The 23,454-nt window shown below is 45.5% G+C and overlaps 1 protein-coding gene across 6 annotated transcripts in view; it reads left to right on the forward strand.

The window, feature by feature from the left end:
* tfeb (transcription factor EB) overlaps window positions 1-23,454 on the forward strand; it is a 118,422-nt gene that overhangs the window by 81,501 nt on the left and 13,467 nt on the right. For all 6 annotated transcript variants that reach the window (XM_046342486.1, XM_046342491.1, XM_046342487.1 and 3 more), the window contains 2 exons: window positions 5,029-5,146; window positions 5,641-5,691. In XM_046342486.1, the coding sequence (XP_046198442.1) occupies window positions 5,029-5,146; window positions 5,641-5,691 (169 nt within the window). The remainder of the gene's footprint in view (window positions 1-5,028; window positions 5,147-5,640; window positions 5,692-23,454) is intronic.

The raw sequence follows: 23,454 nt of genomic DNA on the forward strand, positions 1-23,454 counted from the left end.
AGAAGTTAAACAACGTCTACACAACTTATACAGAGGACACCGCTAGTCTTCCACACAGGTGCTGGGTTACAGATGGGTTCAGAGAATCCACAAAAAGACTGACCTGAACCAGACAGCAGGTGAATGCAAGAATTTTGCCAGACTGAGCGTCAACCTCAACCTATTGTCTACCTGGCCCACCACTCCACCCTGGACTTGAACAGTCTTTATGACCAGGTCAACCTCTACAAGGCAGCAATCCCAACTTTTGCCAGGACTCTGAAGGACATCACCCTCAACCGTAGCCCAAGCACCTCACACAGAAGTAACAGAGCAACGGACGCCCTGCCCAGCGAGACCCCCTCCTAGACCTGCACCAAGAGGACCTATGCCCAGACCACAGCATCACCAGCCACACCCTAACCAGCTAAGACCACCCCAAGCAAGCCCTGGACACACCCTATATAGGCACCCCCATATCAGACCTATGACCCTTCTGCCCACCCCATGCCCCCCGCACACTGCGGCAATGACCTCAACATGACAAGAGTACATACTGCATGCCTAGGCTGTGAGCAGAGCAACAGGCCCGACCCTCACTATTACACCCGCCCAAGCCCCATCCTGCAACCTAAGAGGTATGTGTCAGATGCTCAACATGCTCTGCTCACACCTACTGTGATGGTCCAGGCCTACACCACACAAAAACATTAGACACTATGGAACACAAAGCTTTTACGATCTCATCATGGAATATACAAGGTATGAGGTCATCTGCCTTTGTCCTAAAGAGCAGGAAACCAGACTTCATCAAAGCAATTGGAAATACAGACATTGTCATCCTACAAGAAACATGGTATAAATGAGACGGACCCACTGGTTGCCCTCTAGGCTACAGAGAGCTGGTAGTCCCATCCATCAAACTGACAGGTGTGAAACGGGGAAGCGACTCGGGGGGGGGGGTATGTTAATTTGGTATAGAGCAGATCTAACCCACTCTATTAAATTAGTCAAAACAGGAACATTTTACATCTGGCTAGGAATTAATAACGTACGACAGACCACACATTCACCCTTCACACCCTAATTAACAAGCAAACAAACCAAAACAAAGGCACTCTTGTCATGCTTTGTTGATTTAAAAAAAGCTTTTGACTCAATTTGGCATGAGGGTCTGCTATACAAATTGGTGTTGGGGGGGGGGGGGAATATACGAATTTATCAAGTCCATGTACACAAACTAGTGTGTGGTTACAATGAGCAAAAAACACATTTCTTTCCACAGGGCCGGGGGATGAGACAGGGATACAGCTTAAGCCCCACCCTCTTCAACATATATATCAACGAGCGAGGGCACTAGAACAGTCTGCAGCACCATCTGGCTAAAAATACTTTAATCAGTTATAGAACCCATTGCCCTTTACGGTTGTGAGGTCTGGAGTCCACTCACCAACCAACAATTCACTAAATGGGACAAACACCAAATTGAGACTCTGCATGCAGAATTCTGCAAAAATATCCTCCATGTACAACATAAAACACCAGATAAGGCATGGAGAGCTGAATTAGGCCAATACCTGCTTTTCAAAATCAAAAGAGCTGTTCAATTCTACAACCAACTAAAAGGAAGCTACTCCCAAACCTTCCACAAAGCCATCACCTATAGAGAAATGAACCCGGAGAAGAGCCCTCTAAGCAAGCTGGTCCTGGGGCTCTGTTCATAAAGACCCCACAGATCCCCAGGACAGCAACACAATTGGACCCAACCAAATTTACATTACATTTAAGTCATTTAGCAGATGCTCTTATCCAGAGCGACTTACAAATTGGTGCATTCACCTTATGACATCCAGTGGAACAGTCACTTTACAATAGTGCATCTAAATCTTAAGGGGGGGGGGGGCGAGAGGGATTACTTATCCTATCCTAGGTATTCCTTAAAGAGGTGGGGTTTCCGGTGTCTCCGGAAGGTGGTGATTGACTCCGCTGTCCTGGCGTCGTGAGGGAGTTTGTTCCACCATTGGGGGGCCAGGGCGCAGACAGACAGACAAATCACGAGAAAACGAAAAGATAATTACTTGACACATTGGAAAGAATTAACAAAAAAACAGAGCAAACTAGAATGCTATTTTGCCCTTAACAAGAGTACACAGTGGCAGAATACCTGACCACTGTGACTGACCCAAACTTAAGGAAAGCTTTGACTATGTACAGACTCAGTGAGCATAGACTTGCTATTGATAAAGGCCGCCTCCTGTCCAATGTAAAGGCCAACCTCCTGTCCAATGTATGACTATATTAGAGACACATATTTCCCTCAGATTACATAGATCCACAAAGAATTAGGTGAAATACCACAGTGTGCCATCACAGCAGCAGGATTTGTGACCTGTTGCCACAAGAAAAGGGCAACCAGTGAAGAACAAATACCATTGTAATTACTTTTATGCTTTGATTGTTTTATTTTCCGTTTTGTATTTTAACCATTTGCATTTCATTACAACACTGTATATAGACATAATATGACATTTGAAATGTCTTTATTCTTTTGGAACTTTTGAGTAATATTTACTGTTCATTTTTATTGTTAACTTTTGTTTGTCTATTTCACTTGCTTTGGCAATGTAAACATATTTCCCATGCAAATAAAGCCCTTGAATTGAATCAAGCCTTACAGAGAGAGATAAGAGATAAGAGAGAAGGGATGATTGTGTGTATGTCAGAGCAGAGGCAGGTTTAGAGGCAGTATTTTCCAGGTGTGATATTGGCCTGAGGTCTTCTGCTATCTTCTCTTTACAGCCAGTCACTACACATGTAACACACTGTGTTTATAGAGTTTGATCTGGCTCAGAGGGTTAACCAGGGTTACCCACAATATGATGCCATAAAACTCTCATGAGACACCGACTGCTGACTGCTTCTCCCTCGCTCTGTCTATGCATATGATGCCATAAAACTCTCATGAGACACCGACTGCTGACTGCTTCTCCCTCGCTCTGTCTATGCTCGCTCCGTCTGCGCTCGCTCGCTCCGTCTGCGCTCGCTCGCTCAGTCTGCGCTCGCTCGCTCCGTCTGCGCGCGCTCGCTCCGTCTGCGCGCGCTCGCTCTGTCTTCGCGCGCTCGCTCTGTCTGTCTGCGCGTGCTCCGTCTGCGCTCGCTCGCTCGCTCTGTCTGCGCTCGCTCGCTCTGTCTGTCTGCGCTCACTCGCTCTGTCTGTCTGCGCGCTCGCTCGCTCGCTCGCTCTGTCTGCGCTCGCTCGCTCTGTCTGCGCTCACTCGCTCTGTCTGTCTGCGCGCTCGCTCGCTCTGTCTGCGCGCGCTCGCTCGCTCTGTCTGCGCGCGCTCGTGTCTGCGCGCTCGCTCGCTCTGTCTGCGCGCTCGCTCGCTTGCTCTGTCTGCGCGCTCGCTCGCTCTGTCTGCGCGCTCGCTCGCTCTGTCTGCGCGCGCGCTCGCTCGCTCGCTCTGTCTAAGTTTGATCTGGCTCAGAGGGTTAACCAGGGTTACCCACAATATGATGCCATAAAACTCTCATGAGACACCGACTGCTTCTCCCTCGCTCGCTCTCGCTCTGTCTACGCTCACTCGCTCTGTCTATGCTCGCTCTGTCTGCCTGTCTGCGCTCGCTCGCTCTGTCTGCGCTCGCTCGCTCTGTCTGCGCTCGCTCGCTCTGTCTGCGCTCGCTCTGTCTGCTCGCTCTGTTTGCCTGTCTGCGCTCGCTCTGTTTGCCTGTCTGCGCTCGCTCTGTTTGCCTGTCTGCGCTCGCTCTGTCTGTCTGCGCTCGCTCGCTCTGTCTGCGCTCGCTCTGTCTGCGCTCGCTCGCTCTGTCTGCGCTCGCTCGCTCTGTCTGCGCTCGCTCGCTCTGTCTGCGCTCGCTCTGTCTGTGCGAGCGCTCTGTCTGCGCGCTCGCTCGCTCTGTCTGCGCGCTCGCTCGCTCTGTCTGCGCGCTCGCTCTGTCTGCGCGCTCGCTCGCTCTGTCTGCTCGCTCGCTCTGTCTGCGCTCGCTCGCTCTGTCTGTCTGCGCTCGCTCGCTCTGTCTGTCTGCGCTCGCTTGCTCTGTCTCGCTCGCTCGCTCTGTCTGTCTGCGCTCGCTCGCTCGCTCTGTCTGCGCTCGCTCGCTCGCTCTGTCTGTCTGCGCGCGCTCGCTCGCTCTGTCTGCGCGCTCGCTCGCTCTGTCTGCGCGCGCTCGCTCGCTCTGTCTGCGCGCTCTGTCTGCGCGCTCGCTCGCTCTGTCTAAGTTTGATCTGGCTCAGAGGGTTAACCAGGGTTACCAACAATATGATGCCATAAAACTCTCATGAGACACCGACTGCTTCTCCCTCGCTCGCTCTCGCTCTGTCTACGCTCACTCGCTCTGTCTATGCTCGCTCTGTCTGCCTGTCTGCGCTCGCTCGCTCTGTCTGCGCTCGCTCGCTCTGTCTGCGCGCTCGCTCGCTCTGTCTGCGCTCGCTCTGTCTGCTCACTCTGTCTGCCTGTCTGCGCTCGCTCTGTCTGTCTGCGCTCGCTCGCTCTGTCTGCGCTCGCTCGCTCTGTCTGCTCGCTCTGTCTGCGCGAGCGCTCTGTCTGCGCGCTCGCTCGCTCTGTCTGCACGCGTGCTCGCTCTCGCTCTGTCTACGCGCTCGCTCTGTCTACGTGCTCCTCAGTGAATTTGATGGAAAAAGGAGTTTGTCCTTTTTGTTCATGCATGGTTTCCTGAATGTTGTTGTGTATCAGGCGATCACCCAACCACAACGGCTTAAAGTGGGGTCCTAACTGACTTGAAAATAGGGTGTCTGTTTAGGATAGTATACTGTATCTATCGTTTCTCCATTTAAAGGATGTGCTTGGTTCATTGTTTGAACCCATCCTTCATTGAACTTGATGATAGATTAATTGACTAGTAATTCATATAACCTCTCCTTAACCCTACAATATTTTCTAGGACAAATGTATTGATACTCTTATTTCTCCTGGATTCCAATCTCACAAAGAGAGTCACCCTAAATACTCTTATTGAGATTATAGAGTGAAATGTAAGTTGTTGTGCTCATACTGATTTGTGTGTCCTCCCCAGCTCCCTCTGTCCAGCAGTCACCTGGACGTGTACACGGGACCTGGGATGACCGGTCAATCTATCGCCATGACAAGCAATTCCTGCCCTGCCAACCTGGCCATCAAACGAGAGCTGACGGGTAGGACCAATCAAAGCCACGGCAACCAATCAGAGACCAGCTTAGACACAGCAAACAAGCAGCCAGCTCTCAGACATTTACAGCTTTCAGAAACATAGTAACCAATCAGAGACAGACCTGCAGGCCAAATGCTTTCCCCACCTGGTTTCCCAGGTCTGAATCAGATGCTAAGTAATGAATGGAAACCAGCAGACCAAAACCAGAAAGATTAGATAGTTCCAAATACATGGCTACCAGGGGTATATTTTTCTCTAGAGTGAGGGGACGATTTAATGTAATTTGTGCTGAGTTTGAATTCAATTTGTAAATTAAGCTAATTAACTAATGATTAGGGGGAAATACTGTATCCATGCATAAACTAAATCTCAATGAATTTGGTTAAAGTGAGCCTCTAACATGATTTTCAAACTCTCTATGACCCCAAACTATATACACTCACTATATACACTTTGGGGACAGTGTTAGTTCATTGCTTGTTGTTTTTATCAATGCAGAAACCCGTGCAATGGCCAAAGAGAGACAGAAGAAAGACAACCACAACCTGAGTGAGTTTATCCCCCTCTTTTGTGTGCTCTCTCTCACTTTCACCCTCCCTCGCAAAAACACAATAGGAATGAGTGTGCACTTTTTCAACATCCATCATTTTTACTACCTCGCACTGCTTAAAGTACACCTGCCACTCTGTCTGTCTAAAAACACACACACAGTGGTTTAATCAGCTGACACAGCTCAACCCACAGGTAGATGGTTAACCCACAGCTGTCTGCTGCTCTGACACTAAAGTCTAATTGCCTGTGACACTTTCTCGGTCTCTCTCTCTTTCTCAGACTCTCCCTTTCTTTCTCGAGTTCTCGGTCTCTCTCTCTCTTTCTCAGACTCTCCCTTTCTTTCTCGAGTTCTCGGTCTCTCTCTGGCTCTCCCTCTCTCACGGTGTGTCTCTGGCTCTCCCTCTCTCGCGGTGTGTGTCTCTGGCTCTCCCTCTCTCGCGGTGTGTGTCTCTGGCTCTCCCTCTCTCGCGGTGTGTGTCTCTGGCTCTCCCTCTCTCGCGGTGTGTGTCTCTGGCTCTCCCTCTCTCGCGGTGTGTGTCTCTGGCTCTCCCTCTGTCGCGGTGTGTCTCTGGCTCTCCCTCTGTCGCGGTGTGTCTCTGGCTCTCCCTCTCTCGCGGTGTGTCTCTGGCTCTCCCTGCCTCTCTCGCAGTGTGTCTCTGGCTCTCCCTGCCTCTCTCGCGGTGTGTCTCTGGCTCTCCCTGCCTCTCTCGCGGTGTCTCTCTGGCTCTCCCTGCCTCTCTCGCGGTGTCTCTCTGGCTCTCCCTGCCTCTCTCGCGTGTGTCTCTGGCTCTCCCTGCCTCTCTCGCCGTGTGTCTCTGGCTCTCCCTGCCTCTCTCGCGGTGTGTCTCTGGCTCTCCCTGCCTCTCTCGCGGTGTGTCTCTGGCTCTCCCTGCCTCTCTCGCGGTGTGTCTCTGGCTCTCCCTGCCTCTCTCGCGGTGTGTCTCTGGCTCTCCCTGCCTCTCTCGCGGTGTGTCTCTGGCTCTCCCTGCCTCTCTCGCGGTGTCTCTCTGGCTCTCCCTGCCTCTCTCGCGGTGTCTCTCTGGCTCTCCCTGCCTCTCTCGCGGTGTCTCTCTGGCTCTCCCTGCCTCTCTCGCGGTGTCTCTCTGGCTCTCCCTGCCTCTCTCGCGGTGTCTCTCTGGCTCTCCCTGCCTCTCTCGCGGTGTCTCTCTGGCTCTCCCGCGGTGTCTCGCGCTCTCTCTGGCTGTCTCGCGCTCTCTCTGGCTGTCTCGCGCTCTCTCTGGCTGTCTCGCGCTCTCTCTGGCTGTCTCGCGCTCTCTCTGGCTGTCTCGCGCTCTCTCTGGCTGTCTCGCGCTCTCTCTGGCTGTCTCGCGCTCTCTCTGGCTCTCTCGCGGTGTCTCGCGCTCTCTCTGGCGGTGTCTCGCGGCTCTCTCTCGCGGTCTCTCTGGCTCTCTCGCGGTGTCTCGCGCTCTCTCTGGCTCTCTCGCGGTGTCTCGCGCTCTCTCTGGCTCTCTCGCGGTGTCTCGCGCTCTCTCTGGCTCTCTCGCGGTGTCTCGCGCTCTCTCTGGCTCTCTCGCGGTGTCTCGCGCTCTCTCTGGCTCTCTCGCGGTGTCTCGCGCTCTCTCTGGCTCTCTCGCGGTGTCTCGCGCTCTCTCTGGCTCTCTGGCGGTGTCTCGCGCTCTCTCTGGCTCTCTCGCGGTGTCTCGCGCTCTCTCTGGCGGTGTCTCGCGCTCTCTCTGGCGGTGTCTCGCGCTCTCTCTGGCGGTGTCTCGCGCTCTCTCTGGCGGTGTCTCGCGCTCTCTCTGGCGGTGTCTCGCGCTCTCTCTGGCGGTGTCTCGCGCTCTCTCTGGCGGTGTCTCGCGCTCTCTCTGGCGGTGTCTCGCGCTCTCTCTGGCGGTGTCTCGCGCTCTCTCTGGCGGTGTCTCGCGCTCTCTCTGGCGGTGTCTCGCGCTCTCTCTGGCGGTGTCTCGCGCTCTCTCTGGCGGTGTCTCGCGCTCTCTCTGGCGGTGTCTCGCGCTCTCTCTGGCGGTGTCTCGCGCTCTCTCTGGCGGTGTCTCGCTCTCTCTGGCGGTGTCTCGCGCTCTCTCTGGCGGCGTCTCGCGCTCTCTCTCTGGCGGCGTCTCGCTCTCTCTCTCTGGCGGCGTCTCGCTCTCTCTCTCTCGCGGCGTCTCGCTCTCTCTCTCTCACGGCGTCTCGCTCCCTCTCTCTCTCACGGCGTCTCGCTCCCTCTCTCTCTCTCACGGCGTCTCGCTCCTCTCTCTCTCTCACGGCGTCTCGCTCCCTCTCTCTCTCACGGCGTCTCGCTCCCTCTCTCTCTCACGGCGTCTCGCTCCCTCTCTCTCTCACGGCGTCTCGCTCCCTCTCTCTCTCACGGCGTCTCGCTCCCTCTCTCTCTCACGGCGTCTCTCTCCCGTTTTCTCTCTCACGGCGTCTCTCTCCCGTTTTCTCTCTCACGGCGTCTCTCTCTCGTTTTCTCTCTCACGGCGTCTCTCTCTCGTTTTCTCTCTCACGGCGTCTCTCTCTCGTTTTCTCTCTCACGGCGTCTCTCTCGCTCTCACGGTGTGTGTTGCTCTCTCTCTCACGGTGCGTCGCTCTCGTTCTCAATAATAATAATAATAATAATAAGTAAGTCACTATTTACTATGCAGATATTATTCAGTGTCCCTCAGGCTATGGCAGGCTAATACATATTTGGCTGGAAGATGAGCCGTTGCTCCTTCTCCCATGAGTATTTTTAGTTTTCCCTCTGGGTTTAATAAGTTAACATTTGGAATAAATGTAGTAATATCTGTGAATAATGAATCTCTTGGTGAGGAATATTTCTCACAGTAACGGAGAAAGTGCATCTCTGTTTCTGTCCACAGTGACCACATACACGCTCCTCTTTGGGTAGCCATGTTTTTTTCTATCTCTGCCAGTTTCTATTGCCAATTGATGTCACTCAGCCTGTACTTGGTAAGGATCTGTCTCTGCTTTGTATCTCTGACAGAGTAGAGATAATCAGCCAATTCATATTCTCTGTTTAGAGTCAGATAGCAGTTTAGTCGGCTTTGGGATTTTGTTTGGGATTTGGGATTTGGGATTTTGTTTCGTTTTTCCAATGTTGTAAATATGAGTCCTTTGATTTATTCATAATTTTGTTTATTGGAATTCTTTCTTTTGAAGCAGTGGACTTGAATTTAGATGTAGCCAAAACTTTAATGATCTTTTCTATATTTTCATTACTACTGGAAAGCGATGGCCCAATTCTGCCCTACATGCATTAGTTGGTGTATTTCTCTGTCTCTTCCGACAGAATTCTGTATGTAGGGCTTCAATTAGATGTTTGTCCCTCATTTTAAAGTCGAGTTCGAGTGGCTCCCAAACCTCACTTCCGTAAAGAGCTATTGGTAGGATTACACTGTCAAATATTTTGGTCCAAATTCTAATTGGGATGTTGATATTGAATCATTTAATTTTATTACATATGATGCTCTGCGGGATTTTTCTTTGAGTGCCTTCACTGCCATATTAAAGTTTCCCGATGCAGATATGGTCAGACCAAGGTATGTGTCATTTTTAGTTATGGTCAATTATGGTGTTGTTCAGGGTGAATTTATATTTGTGTTTCTGAATAATTATATATTTTTTTGGAAAATCATGATTTTTGCTTTTTGGATATTTACTACCAGGGCCCAATTATGGCAATATTGCTCTAGAATGTTAAGGTTCTGTTGAAGACCTTCTTTGGTTGGTGATATAAGTACCAAGTCATCAGCATATAGCAGGTATTTTACCTCGGTGTCAAATAGTGTGAGTCCTGGGGCTGGAGAATGGTCCAAAATGTCTGCGAATTCATTGATATAAATGTTGAAAAGATTTGCTCTCCAACTGCAGCCTTGTCTCACACCTCGACGTTGTGGAAAGAATTCTGTTTTTTTCGTTTGTGATTTTTATTGCACACTTGTTTTCTGTGTACATACATTTTATTAAGTCATACAACTTACCACCAAGCACACTTTGGAGAATTTTGAAGAATAGTCCTTCATGCCAAATATAATCAAATGCTTTTTTAAGTCATTAAAGCAAGCAAAGATTTTCCCCTTATTAATTAGTGTGTGTAAGGTGTATATATGGTCAGTAGTGTGGTGGTGTTTTAATTAGTGTGTGTAAGGTGTATATATGGTCAGTAGTGAGGTGGTGTTTATTAATTAGTGTGTGTAAGGTGTGTATATGGTCAGTAGTGAGGTGGTGTTTATTAATTAGTGTGTGTAAGGTGTATATATGGTCAGTAGTGAGGTGGTGTTTATTAATTAGTGTGTGTAAGGTGTGTATATATGGTCAGTAGTGAGGTGGTGTTTATTAATTAGTGTGTGTAAGGTGTATATATGGTCAGTAGTGAGGTGGTGTTTATTAATTAGTGTGTGTAAGGTGTATATATGGTCAGTAGTGAGGTGGTGTTTATTAATTAGTGTGTGTAAGGTGTATATATGGTCAGTAGTGAGGTGGTGTTTTTAATTGTGTTAGGTGTTAATGGTCAGTAGTGAGGTGGTGTTTATTAATTAGTGTGTGTAAGGTGTGTATATGGTCAGTAGTATGTGTCAGTATGGTCAGTAGTGAGGTGGTGTTTATTAATTAGTGTGTGTAAGGTGTATATATGGTCAGTAGTGAGGTGGTGTTTATTAAATTAGTGTGTATATGTCAGTAGTGAGGTGGTGTTTATTAATTAAGGTGTATATATGGTCAGTAGTGTGGTGGTGTTTTTAATTAGTGTGTGTAAGGTGGTGTATATATGGTCAGTAGTGAGGTGGTGTTTATTAATTAGTGTGTGTAAGGTGTGTATATGGTCAGTAGTGAGGTGGTGTTTATTAATTAGTGTGTGTAAGGTGTATATATGGTCAGTAGTGAGGTGGTGTTTATTAATTAGTGTGTGTAAGGTGTATATATGGTCAGTAGTGAGGTGGTGTTTATTAATTAGTGTGTGTAAGGTGTATATATGGTCAGTAGTGAGGTGGTGTTTATTAATTAGTGTGTGTAAGGTGTATATATGGTCAGTAGTGAGGTGGTGTTTATTAATTAGTGTGTGTAAGGTGTATATATGGTCAGTAGTGAGGTGGTGTTTATTAATTAGTGTGTGTAAGGTGGTGTTTATTAATTAGTGTGGTGTTTATTAATTAGGTGTATATATGGTCAGTAGTGAGGTGGTGTTTATTAATTAGTGTGTGTAAGGTGTATATATGGTCAGTAGTGAGGTGGTGTTTATTAATTAGTGTGTGTAAGGTGTATATATGGTCAGTAGTGAGGTGGTGTTTATTAATTAGTGTGTGTAAGGTGTATATATGGTCAGTAGTGAGGTGGTGTTTATTAATTAGTGTGTGTAAGGTGTATATATGGTCAGTAGTGAGGTGGTGTTTATTAATTAGTGTGTGTAAGGTGTATATATGGTCAGTAGTGTGATGGTGTTTATTAATTAGTGTGTGTAAGGTGTATATATGGTCAGTAGTGTGATGGTGTTTATTAATTAGTGTGTGTAAGGTGTATATATGGTCAGTAGTGAGTGTGATGGTGTTTATTAATTGTTTATTAATTAGTGTGTGTAAGGTGTATATATGGTAGTAGTGTGATGGTGTTTATTAATTAGTGTGTGTAAGGTGTATATATGGTCAGTAGTGCGATGGTGTTTATTAATTAGTGTGTGTAAGGTGTATATATGGTCAGTAGTAGTGTGATGGTGTTTATTAATTAGTGTGTGTAATTAGTGTGTGGTGTATATATGGTCAGTAGTGAGGTGGTGTTTATTAATTAGTGTGTGTAAGGTGTATATATGGTCAGTAGTGTGATGGTGTTTATTAATTAGTGTGTGTAAGGTGTATATATGGTCAGTAGTGTGATGGTGTTTATTAATTAGTGTGTGTAAGGTGTATATATGGTCAGTAGTGTGATGGTGTTTATTAATTAGTGTGTGTAAGGTGTATATATGGTCAGTAGTGTGATGGTGTTTATTAATTAGTGTGTGTAAGGTGTATATATGGTCAGTAGTGTGATGGTGTTTATTAATTAGTGTGTGTAAGGTGTATATATGGTCAGTAGTGTGATGGTGTTTATTAATTAGTGTGTGTAAGGTGTATATATGGTCAGTAGTGTGATGGTGTTTATTAATTAGTGTGTGTAAGGTGTATATATGGTCAGTAGTGTGATGGTGTTTATTAATTAGTGTGTGTAGTGTGATGGTGTATATATGGTCAGTAGTGTGATGGTGTTTATTAATTAGTGTGTGTAAGGTGTATATATGGTCAGTAGTGATGGTGATTGGTGTTTATTAATTAGTGTGTGTAAGGTGTATATATGGTCAGTAGTGTGATGGTGTTTATTAATTAGTGTGTGTAAGGTGTATATATGGTCAGTAGTGTGATGGTGTTTATTAATTAGTGTGTGTAAGGTGTATATATGGTCAGTAGTGTGATGGTGTTTATTAATTAGTGTGTGTAAGGTGTATATATGGTCAGTAGTGTGATGGTGTTTATTAATTAGTGTGTGTAAGGTGTATATATGGTCAGTAGTGTGATGGTGTTTATTAATTAGTGTGTGTAAGGTGTATATATGGTCAGTAGTGTGATGGTGTTTATTAATTAGTGTGTGTAAGGTGTATATATGGTCAGTAGTGTGATGGTGTTTATTAATTAGTGTGTGTAAGGTGTATATATGGTCAGTAGTGTGATGGTGTTTATTAATTAGTGTGTGTAAGGTGTATATATGGTCAGTAGTGTGATGGTGTTTATTAATTAGTGTGTGTAAGGTGTATATATGGTCAGTAGTGTGATGGTGTTTATTAATTAGTGTGTGTAAGGTGTATATATGGTCAGTAGTGTGATGGTTAGGGAGAAAGCCAATTTGACATTTACTTATTACATTGGTTTTCTTGAAGGAAGGTTTGAATTCTTGAATTCTAAATGCTACAGAAACCCTTTCTCAAGTTACTGTTTACGCAAATTCCCCTGTAATTATTGGGGTCTGATTTGTCTCCACTTTTGTGGTTAGGGGAGATGAGCCCCTGGTTCCAGACTTCAGGGAAGTAGCCAGAAGTTAAAACCATGTTGAACAATTTAAGCACAGCATTTTGCAATTCAGGTGTGCTGTTTTTCAGCATTTCATTTCTGATGTTGTCTAGACCACAAGCCTTCCTTGATTTTATAGATTTGAGCTTCTCATTTAGTTCCTGTTGGATTATTGGGTCATCTAATGGATTTTAGTTGTTTTTCGTGACTGATTCAAGGATGTTCAATTTCTTTATTTTCTCATTCGTTCTGTTGTATCTTTTTGTGGGATGTTTTCCAAATTCCTACATCTTGTATGGCTAATTCTTGTGGCTTTGTCGTGCTTAAATTGTTACACATGTCCCAGAACTGATTTTGGTCAATTGCATCAAGTGTCTTGTTGGTATAATTCAATTTCTTGCAGTGTATGTTTATGCTGTTTCAGAGTATTCATATCGTAGCTCTGGGTTGTTTTGCTGCTTATGTTTTTCATTTGACATTTGTTTTAGGTGTTTTCTAATTATTTTACATTCGTTATCAAAACATTTTCAGAAACATTTTTTTTGTTTGTTTCTGATGTTTGGTTTTTTGCTTCTTTTTTTGATTTCTGATGTTGCTTTATTGTTTTCTTTGAGTTTTTAGAGTTCATAATTTCAAATTTTCTTTGCACTGTTTGGAGCCCATCTTTTGGAATATGCAGATGATGTTTACGGTTGGTTTATGTTGTAGTGTAGCTGAATTAACACCTTTATTGTTTTGGTATTGTGAGTTATTGAAGACCTGTATAGAGTTCATAATTTCATTTGAGTTCAATGTTTCAATGAATCTCTCTGCACTGTTTGGAGCCCATCTGTACGGTTGGTTTATGTTGTAGAGTTTATTGGGCTGTTTTGACCCCACCTGTACGGTTGGTTTATGTTGTAGTGTTTATTGGGCTGTTTTGACCCCACCTGTACGGTTGGTTTATGTTGTAGTGTTTATTGGGCTGTTTTGACCCCACCTGTACGGTTGGTTTATGTTGTAGTGTTTATTGGGCTGTTTTGACCCCACCTGTACGGTTGGTTTATGTTGTAGTGTTTATTGGGCTGTTTTGACCCCATCTGTACGGTTGGTTTATGTTGTAGTGTTTATTGGGCTGTTTTGACCCCACCTGTACGGTTGGTTTATGTTGTAGTGTTTATTGGGCTGTTTTGACCCCACCTGTACGGTTGGTTTATGTTGTAGTGTTTATTGGGCTGTTTTGACCCCACCTGTACGGTTGGTTTATGTTGTAGTGTTTATTGGGCTGTTTTGACCCCACCTGTACGGTTGGTTTATGTTGTAGTGTTTATTGGGCTGTTTTGACCCCATCTGTACGGTTGGTTTATGTTGTAGTGTTTATTGGGCTGTTTTGACCCCACCTGTACGGTTGGTTTATGTTGTAGTGTTTATTGGGCTGTTTTGACCCCACCTGTACGGTTGGTTTATGTTGTAGTGTTTATTGGGCTGTTTTGACCCCACCTGTATGGTTGGTTTATGTTGTAGTGTTTATTGGGCTGTTTAAAAAAAAATGAATATTCCTGGTTAATTTCTTCAGAAACATGTTGATCTGACAATGGTGTCTGTGGTCTGACAGTGAATGCACTAATGGAGGAGGGGTCAATGTCAGTGACGGCATAATCGACTACACTTGTCCCAAGAGCTGAGCAGTAAGTAAACTGACCTAAAGAGTCCCCTCTGATTCTACCATTAAGCATGTACAGGCCTACAGAGATGTACTAACTCTTTTCCATGTTTGTTCAGTATTTGGTCAGGACTGTTTCTATTATTTATAATAGGGCTACTGTACAAGGAGGGGTGTCCAAATATGTGATGGTTACCTCCCGCATCAGTGTAGTCAGGCTCAGAACCTGTTCTTGCATTGAAATCTCCTCAAATATGCACTTTACAGAAATGTAATGATTTCTGTATGGATATTGTAAAAAAAACTGATCATCATAATATGATGAATCTGAAGGAGGAGCATAAGCTGTACATATGTAAACATCATTGTTACAATATATTGTACCTCTGTTAAGTTTTAGCCTAATATGATTAGTACCTTTTTACATTTCATTCAGTGCTAAGTCCTGCTTATGCCAAATGATGATTCCACCTGAGTTCGGCCCCGTTTAACATTTTAATGTTTGATTGATGGTAGTAAACTTTCTCTATAGCCTGAGGGACACTGAGTATCTATGTCTCCACGACACCATGTTTCCAGTAGGATTATGATGTCCTGTCCCTTGATGTTTTTAATCAATGTTTTTAATCAATGTTTTATAACCAAAATGTGAAGAGTATAGGCCCTGGATATTCCAAGAGCTGATAGTTAATGATCTAATTTATAATAAGTGATATTCACCGGTTTGAGTAAAGTACATTGGAAAATAATTATTATATATATATACACACACACACACACACACACACACACACACACACACACACACACACACACACACACACACACACACACACACACACACACACACACACACACACACACACACACACACACACACACACACACACACACACACACACACACACACACACACACACACACACACACACACACACACACACACACCATTACATATAATTATTAGTATAATACCAGTGGAAATAAAATAAAGAATAGTTGTAAACAAATTAATAAGAATGGAATAAGATTGCCCAAAAAATAAGTGAAATGCAATCTGCAACCCTGTCTGTGAATTAAATGGTGTGTCTAGCCCAGTAGTATGCATATTAGATGCAGCAGTTGGAGCATCTCTCTTCTCTGATTGTTCTAGGTGTCTTTTGCCAGAGGTTACCTTAGCATACGTACGCTGATGATCTGAATGATACATGGTATGGACTGCATCATGTGGTGTACTTCTCTGAAGGACAGTGTTCTGCTCGACCCTAAAGTAGTGGTCAGTGCTGTGTTGTGATGGGCCAGTAGTGCTGTATTGTGATGGGCCTGGTCTAGTAGTAGAGGTCGGCCGATTAATCGGAATGGCCGATTTAATTAGGGCCGATTTTCACGTTTTCATAACAAGCGGAAATCGTTATTTTTGGACACCGATTTGGCCAATTTAATAAATATATTTTTGTTTTTTTACACCTTTATTTAACTAGGCAAGTCAGTTAAAGAACACATTCTTATTTTCAATGACGGCCTAGGAACGGTGGGTTAACTGCCTAGTTCAGGGGCAGAATGACAGATTTTTACCTTGTCAGCTCGGGGATTCAATCTTGCAACCTTACAGTTAACTAGTCCAACGCTCTAACCACCTGATTACACAGCACTCCACGAGGAGACTGCCTGTTACACGAATGCAGTAAGAAGCCAAGGTAAGTTGCTAGATAGCATTAAACTTATCTTATAAAAAACAATCAATCAATCATAATCACTAGTTAACTGGGCTGGCAGGGTAGCCTAGTGATTAGAGTGTTGGACTAGTAACTGGAAGGTTGCAAGCTCAAACCCCCGAGCTGACAAGGTACAAATCTGTCGTTCTGCCCCTGAACAGGCAGTTAACCCACTAGGCCGTCATTGAAAATAAGAATTTGTTCTTAACTGACTTGCCTAGTTAAATAAAGGTTAAAATAATAATAATAAACTACACATGGTTGATGATATTACTAGTTTATCTAGCGTGTCCTGCGTTGCATATAATCCATGCGGTGCGTTTTATCGAAAAAGGACTGTCTTGCTCCAATGTGTACCTAACCATAAACATTTCTTAAAATCAATACACAAGTATATATTTTTATATACTTTTATATATTTTTAAACCTGCATATTTAGTTAATATTGCCTGCTAACCTGGCTCGTTGCGAACTCTGTGAAGACTATTTCTTCCTAACAAAGACAGCCAACTTGGCCAAACGGGGTGATTTAACAAAAGCGCATATGCGAAAAAAGCACAATCGTTGCACGACTGTACCTAGCCATAAACATCAATCCCTTTCTTAAAATCAATACACAGAAGTATATACACTGCTCAAAAAAATAAAGGGAACACTTAAACAACACAATGTAACTCCAAGTCAATCACACTTCTGTGAAATCAAACTGTCCACTTAGGAAGCAACACTGATTGACAATAAATGTCACATGCTGTTGTGCAAATGGAATAGACAACAGGTGGACATTATAGGCAATTAGCAAGACCCTCCCAATAAAGGAGTGGTTCTGCAGGTGATAACCACAGACCACTTCTCAGTTCCTATGCTTCCTGGCTGATGTTTTGGTCACTTTTGAATGCTGGCGGTGCCTTCACTCTAGTGGTAGCATGAGACGGAGTCTACAACCCACACAAGTGGCTCAGGTAGTGCAGCTCATCCAGCATGGCACATCAATGCAAGCTGTGGCAAGAAGGTTTGCTGTGTGCCAGCGTAGTGTCCAGAGCATGGAGGCGCTACCAGGAGACAGGCCAGTACATCAGGAGACGTGGAGGAGGCCGTAGGAGGGCACCAACCCAGCAGCAGGACCGCTACCTCTGCCTTTGTGCAAGGAGGAGCAGGGGGAGCACTGCCAGAGCCCTGCAAAATGACCTCCACAGCAGGCCACAAATGTGCATGTGTCTGCTCAAACGGTCAGAAACAGACTCCATGAGGGTGGTATGAGGGCCCAACGTCCACAAGTGGGGGTTGTGCTTACAGCCCAACACCGTGCAGGACGTTTGGCATTTGCCAGAGAACACCAAGATTGGCAAATTTGCCACTGGCGCCCTGTGCTCATCACAGATGAAAGCAGGTTCACACTGAGCACATGTGACAGACGTGACAGAGTCTGGAGACGCCGTGGAGAACGTTCTGCTGCCTGCTACATCCTCCAGCATGACCGGTTTGGCGGTGTGGGGTGGCATTTCTTTGGGGGGCAGCACAGCCCTCCATGTGCTCGCCAGAGGTAGCCTGACTGCCATTAGGTACCGAGATGAGATCGTCAGACCCCTTGTGAGACCATATGCTGGTGCGGTTGGCCCTGGGTTTCTCCTAATGCAAGACAATGCTAGGCCTCATGTGGCTGGAGTGTGTCAGCAGTTCCTGCAAGAGGAAGGCATTGATGCTATGGACTGGCCCGCCCGTTCCCCAGACCTGAATCCAATTGAGCACATCTGGGACATCATGTCTCGCTCCATCCACCAACTCCACATTGCACCACAGACTGTCCTGGGGTTGGCGGATGCTTTAGTCCAGGTCTGGGAGGAGATCCCTCCGGAGACCATCCGCCACCTCATCAGGAGCATGCCCAGCCATTGATAATTTTTGTGTGATTTTGTTGTCAGCACATTCAGCTATGTAAAGAAAAAAGTATTTAATAAGAATATTTCATTCATTCAGATCTATATTTTGCACACAAAAAAATCCAGGTTAGCAGGCAATATTAACTAGGTGAAATTGTCACTTCTCTTGCGTTCATTGCACACAGAGTCCGTGTATATGCAACTTTTGACAGAATTTTACGTAATTATAACGTAACATTGAAGGTTGTGCAATGTAACTGGAATATTTAGACTTATAGATGCCACCCATTTAGATAAAATACGGAAAGTTTCTGTATTTCACTGTAATAATAAACGTCTTGTTTTCGAGATGATAGTTTCCGGATTCGACCATATTAATGACTGAAGACTCGTATTTCTGTGTGTTATTATGTTATAACTAAGTCTATGATTTGATAGAGCAGTCTGACTGAGTGGTGGTAGACACCAGCAGGCTTGTAAGCATTCATTCAAACAGCACTTTCGTACATTTTGCCAGCAGCTCGTCGCTGTGCTTCAAGCATTGAGCTGTTTATGACTTCAATTCAAGTCCCGAGATTGGGCTTGTGTAACCGATGTGAAATGGCTAGCTAGTTAGGGTGGTGCGTGCTAATAGCGTTTCAAACGTCACTCGATCTGAGACTTGGAGTGGTTCTTCCCGTTGCTCTGCAAGGGCCTCGGAGCGATGGGTAACGCTGCTTTGAGGGTGGCTGTTGTCAATGTGTTCCTGGTTCAAGCCCAGGTAGGGGTGAGGAGAGGGACGGAAGCTATACTATTACACTGGCAATACTGTAGTGCCTATAAGAACATCCAATAGTCAAAGGTGTATGAAATACAAATCGTATAGAGAGAAATTGTCCTATAATTCCTGTAATAACTACAACCTAAAACTTCTTACATGGTAATATTGAAGTATCCTGTTAAAAGGAACCACCAGCTTTCATATGTTCTCATGTTCTGAGCAAGGAACTTAAACATTAGCTTATTTTACATGACACATATTGCACTTTTACTTTCTCCTCCAACACTTTTTTTTGCATTATTTAAACAAATTGAACATGTTTCATTTTATTTGAGGCTAAATTGATTTTATTGATTAAGTTAAAATAAGTGTTCATTCAGTATTGTTATTGTCATTATTACAACAACAAAACAATCGGCCGAGTAATCGGTATCGGCTTTTTTTTTGGCCCTCCAATAATCGGTCGACTTCTATCTAGTAATGCTATGTATGATGGGCCTGGTCTAGTAGAGCTGTGTTGTGATGGGCCGGGTCTAGTAGAGCTGTGTTGTGATAGGCCGGGTCTAGTAGAGCTGTGTTGTGATGGGCCGGGTCTAGTAGAGCTGTGTTGTGATGGGACTGGTCTAGTCTGGTAAATCTGTGCTGTAATAAGCCGTGTCTGGCTCTTCTCTACTAGGGATGGTGGGGGTACTGACAGAAAGTGGAGCGGGGGGGTCTCTGCTGCTGGGTTGGTGGGTGCGTGGGTCCCTGCCAAGTGTTGCATCGTTTAGGTCCTTGGAAAAGGTTCTGATACTGTCCTCATCAAGATGTACATTATCGTATAAGTGTTGACATGTCAGAGTGGGGTGGTGAGCCATTCTGACGTTGAGCAGTGAGCCACAGTCCACAGTGATCTGTTGATTTATTTTGTCAATCAACTTTCCTGGGAAGTCTTTTCTTGGTAAGAAGGTGGACACAACTATATTGGTTGTTGGGAACATAGCCTGTGCCCGTTCTGCCACTCTTCTCACTGCCCCAGATACATTTTCACCTTTGGCATGAAGGTGGTTTGTGCCAGTGTGGATGATGATGATGTTGTCAGGGGTGTCAATCCTGGTCTGACTGAGTAGCTGCATTGCACTGTCAGTTGTAGGACACCAGAACTTATACATCTGGTGTCTAGGGAATCATCTTTCCTGGACTAAGAACTTCCCATTTTAATCAATAAGGATTGCAGTTGTGGGTGACTGTTTGGGTGGAGCAGACTTGGAGGCTGGTATTCTCACCTGGGGTGGAGCAGACTTGGAGGCTGGTATTCTCACCTGGGGTGGAGCAGACTTGGAGGCTGGTATTCTCACCTGGGGTGGAGCAGACTTGGAGGCTGGTATTCTGAAATGGGCTAGAGCAGACTGGGAGGCTGGTATTCTGACCTGGGCTGGAGCAGACTGGGATTCTGACCTGGGCTGGAGCAGACTGGGAGGCTAGTATTCTGACCTGGGCTGGAGCAGACTGGGATGCTGGTATTCTGACCTGGGCTGGAGCAGACTGGGAGGCTAGTAATTCTGACCTGGGCTGGAGCAGACTGGGATGCTGGTATTCTGACCTGGACTGGAGCAGACTGGGATTCTGGGCTGGAGCAGACTGGGAGGCTAGTATTCTGACCTGGGCTGGAGCAGACTGGGATTCTGACCTGGGCTGGAGCAGACTGGGATGCTGGTATTCTGACCTGGGCTGGAGCAGACTGGGAGGCTGGTATTCTGACCTGGGCTGGAGCAGACTGGGAGGCTGGTATTCTGACCTGGGCTGGAGCAGACTGGGATGCTGGTATTCTGACCTGGGCTGGAGCAGACTGGGAGGCTGATATTCTGACCTGGACTGGAGCAGACTGGGAGGCTGGTATTCTGACCTGGGCTGGAACAGACTGGGATGCTGGTATTCTGACCTGGGCTGGAGCAGACTGGGAGGCTGGTATTCTGACCTGGGCTGGAGCAGACTGGGAGGCTGGTATTCTGACCTGGGCTGGAGCAGACTGGGAGGCTGGTATTCTGACCTGGGCTGGAGCAGACTGGGAGGCTGGTATTCTGACCTGGGCTGGAGCAGACTGGGAGGCTGGTATTCTGACCTGGGCTGGAGCAGACTGGGAGGCTGGTATTCTGACCTAGACTGGGAGGCTGGTATTCTGACCTAGACTGGGAGGCTGGTATTCTGACCTAAACTGGGAGGCTGGTATTCTGACCTAGACTGGGATAGATGGGCTGCTCTCCTCCCTGAACTGTTTCATCTCTTCTTTTAGTTTCTGGACAGTGTCCTCTTCTTGAAGCCTGTTCTCTCTGAATTCTATGACCTTCGACTAGAGAGAGGGAGTGGGGAAACGCTGCATAGCAGGTGTTCTTAGTGTTGTAGGCATGTCCTTGGCTCTGTCTGCTGCAGGTGAGGTAGGTAGCGGGACACTGAGGGCTTCTTGCTGGGTCACAGAGATCATTGGGGCCTGCTTTTCTCCATCTCCATCCTTATCTTTTTCCTCAGTTTCTGAGATGGGTTTAGCTTCTGCTTTTAGGGTAGCAAACCTATTCTCAAAAGCCTGGAGGCTTAAATCATTGTATCAATACAGTTCCATTATTATATAAGTTTTTTGTTTGATACGTGTTTGATACGTGTTGCTCTGGTCAGCTTCTTCAAAAATGCTGATCTGACATCCTTGACTGCCTCCTCTTTTTTGAGAAAGGGAAATGGTTGCAAATAACCCTTGGTATTAAATTTGCTCTTGTTTTGCAACTGGTAAGATCTGCAAACAGGCATTCATGGTTCTGTCCCATCAACAAATTTGAAACTTGTCTTAGCGTTCTCCGTTTGGATGTCTGGTGGGCGTAGCAACTGGTACACAATTCAGCTAGCTAAGATAACTGTACAATTTTATGAAAAACAGGCTTTTGTAAAAGAAACTCTTTGTTTGTTGCTTGTTTTGTCTCCTATTCAGTCTTGCAGTTTTCTTTTTGTTTTTGTCCTATGTACTTCACTCTAAAAACCATGTCTCTCACGCGGTCGGTCTCGCTCTCTCTCACGCGGTCGGTCTCGCTCTCTCTCACGCGGTCGGTCTCGCTCTCTCTCACGCGGTCGGTCTCGCTCTCTCTCACGCGGTCGGTCTCGCTCTCTCTCACGCGGTCGGTCTCGCTCTCTCTCACGCGGTCGGTCTCGCTCTCTCTCACGCGGTCGGTCTCGCTCTCTCTCACGCGGTCGGTCTCGCTCTCTCTCACGCGGTCGGTCTCGCTCTCTCTCACGCGGTCGGTCTCGCTCTCTCTCTCTCTCTCTCAATTCAATTTGCTTTATTGGCATGACGTAACAATGTACATATTGCCAAAGCATACTTTGGATTTTTACAATATGAAAATAATAACAATAAAAATTGTCAACAGGACAACAGTAACAACACTTCTCAATGGCAAGGCTGTGCTCACTGAGCCTGTACTTTGTCAAAGTTTTTCTAAGGTTGTGATCAGTAACCGTGGTCAAATACTTAGCCACGGTGTACTGTCGATTTAGGGCCAGATAGCACTGCATTTTGCTTTGTGCTTGTGTTTCCCAATAAGCAATGTAGTTTTGTTTTGACTGTGTTGTAATTTGGTTTATTCTGATTGATTGGATGTGCTGGTCCTGAGGCTTCAGTGTGTTAGTAGAACAGGTTTGTGAACTCAGCACCAGGACCAGCTGGATGAGGGGACTCTTTTCTTTGCTCAGCTCTTGGCATTGCAGGGCTTGAATCTGGCAATCTCTCTACAGCTCCAAAATACATGCATATAGGTTCCACTTTCAGAGGTACATCTTTTACAGTTAGGAGACATATCTGTTTTCATTCTATGGAGTCTCAAAGGAGTATAATAAAATTTGTACAAAAATTTGTAATTAGATTCTTTCATTTTTACATTGGTAGAGGAGCAGTATACACTGTCGCAAACCTTCGCCCATAACTCATCACTGATCAGACCAAGGTCCTTTTCCCAGATTATTTTCAAATGAGTAAAGGAGGAGCTTCCTTTCTCAGAAAGGAGTCTATAGATGTAACCTATTTTACCTTTAATGGATTGTGCTGTGACAAGAAGGGTTTCAACTTCATTCAACTGAGTTCTAAACCTCCTCTTGGAGGTAAATGAGGAAATGACATGTCTAATTTTAAGATATTTTTTAAAAAATGGGATCTTGGCACATCGATTTCACTGCAGAGCTCTTGAAAGGATTTCAGTGTAGTGGTTTTCTGATGAGATAGGTCTGAAAAGGTCCTGATTCCTAGAGTATGCCAAAGATTAAAGTTGGCATCCCTCAGGGCTTTTGGCAAGTCTGGGTCGCCTACTATAGGCGAGTGAGAACATATTTGGGAGGAAATGCCCAGGTATTTCTTACAGTCCCTCCACGCTAGTAGGGTGCTGTAAATCACAAAGGTTTTGGCTATGTTGCCCACTTCACTAAAGTTATTCATGAATATAATTGAGTTTAAGGGCAATGAACCACAGGATTGGGCTTCTATCTGAATCCACGTTGACTCTTGTCTGTTTGTGATCCATGTTAGCATATTGCGGATTTGGGCAGACCAGTAGTACAATTGAAGGGAGGGAAGGGCAAGACCACCCTTAGATTCAGGTTTCAATAGAGTGGAAAACTTGATCCTAGGTTTTTTATTGCACCATATAAATTTGGTGATGCTTTGGTTAGTTGTTTTGAAGAAGGAAACTGGGAGATAGAATGGAAGCATCTGAAATAAGTAGTTCAGTCTAGGGAGGACGTTCATACGGATTACATT

Source organism: Oncorhynchus gorbuscha, linkage group LG03 (assembly GCF_021184085.1).
Source record: "Oncorhynchus gorbuscha isolate QuinsamMale2020 ecotype Even-year linkage group LG03, OgorEven_v1.0, whole genome shotgun sequence".
NCBI lineage: Eukaryota > Metazoa > Chordata > Actinopteri > Salmoniformes > Salmonidae > Oncorhynchus > Oncorhynchus gorbuscha.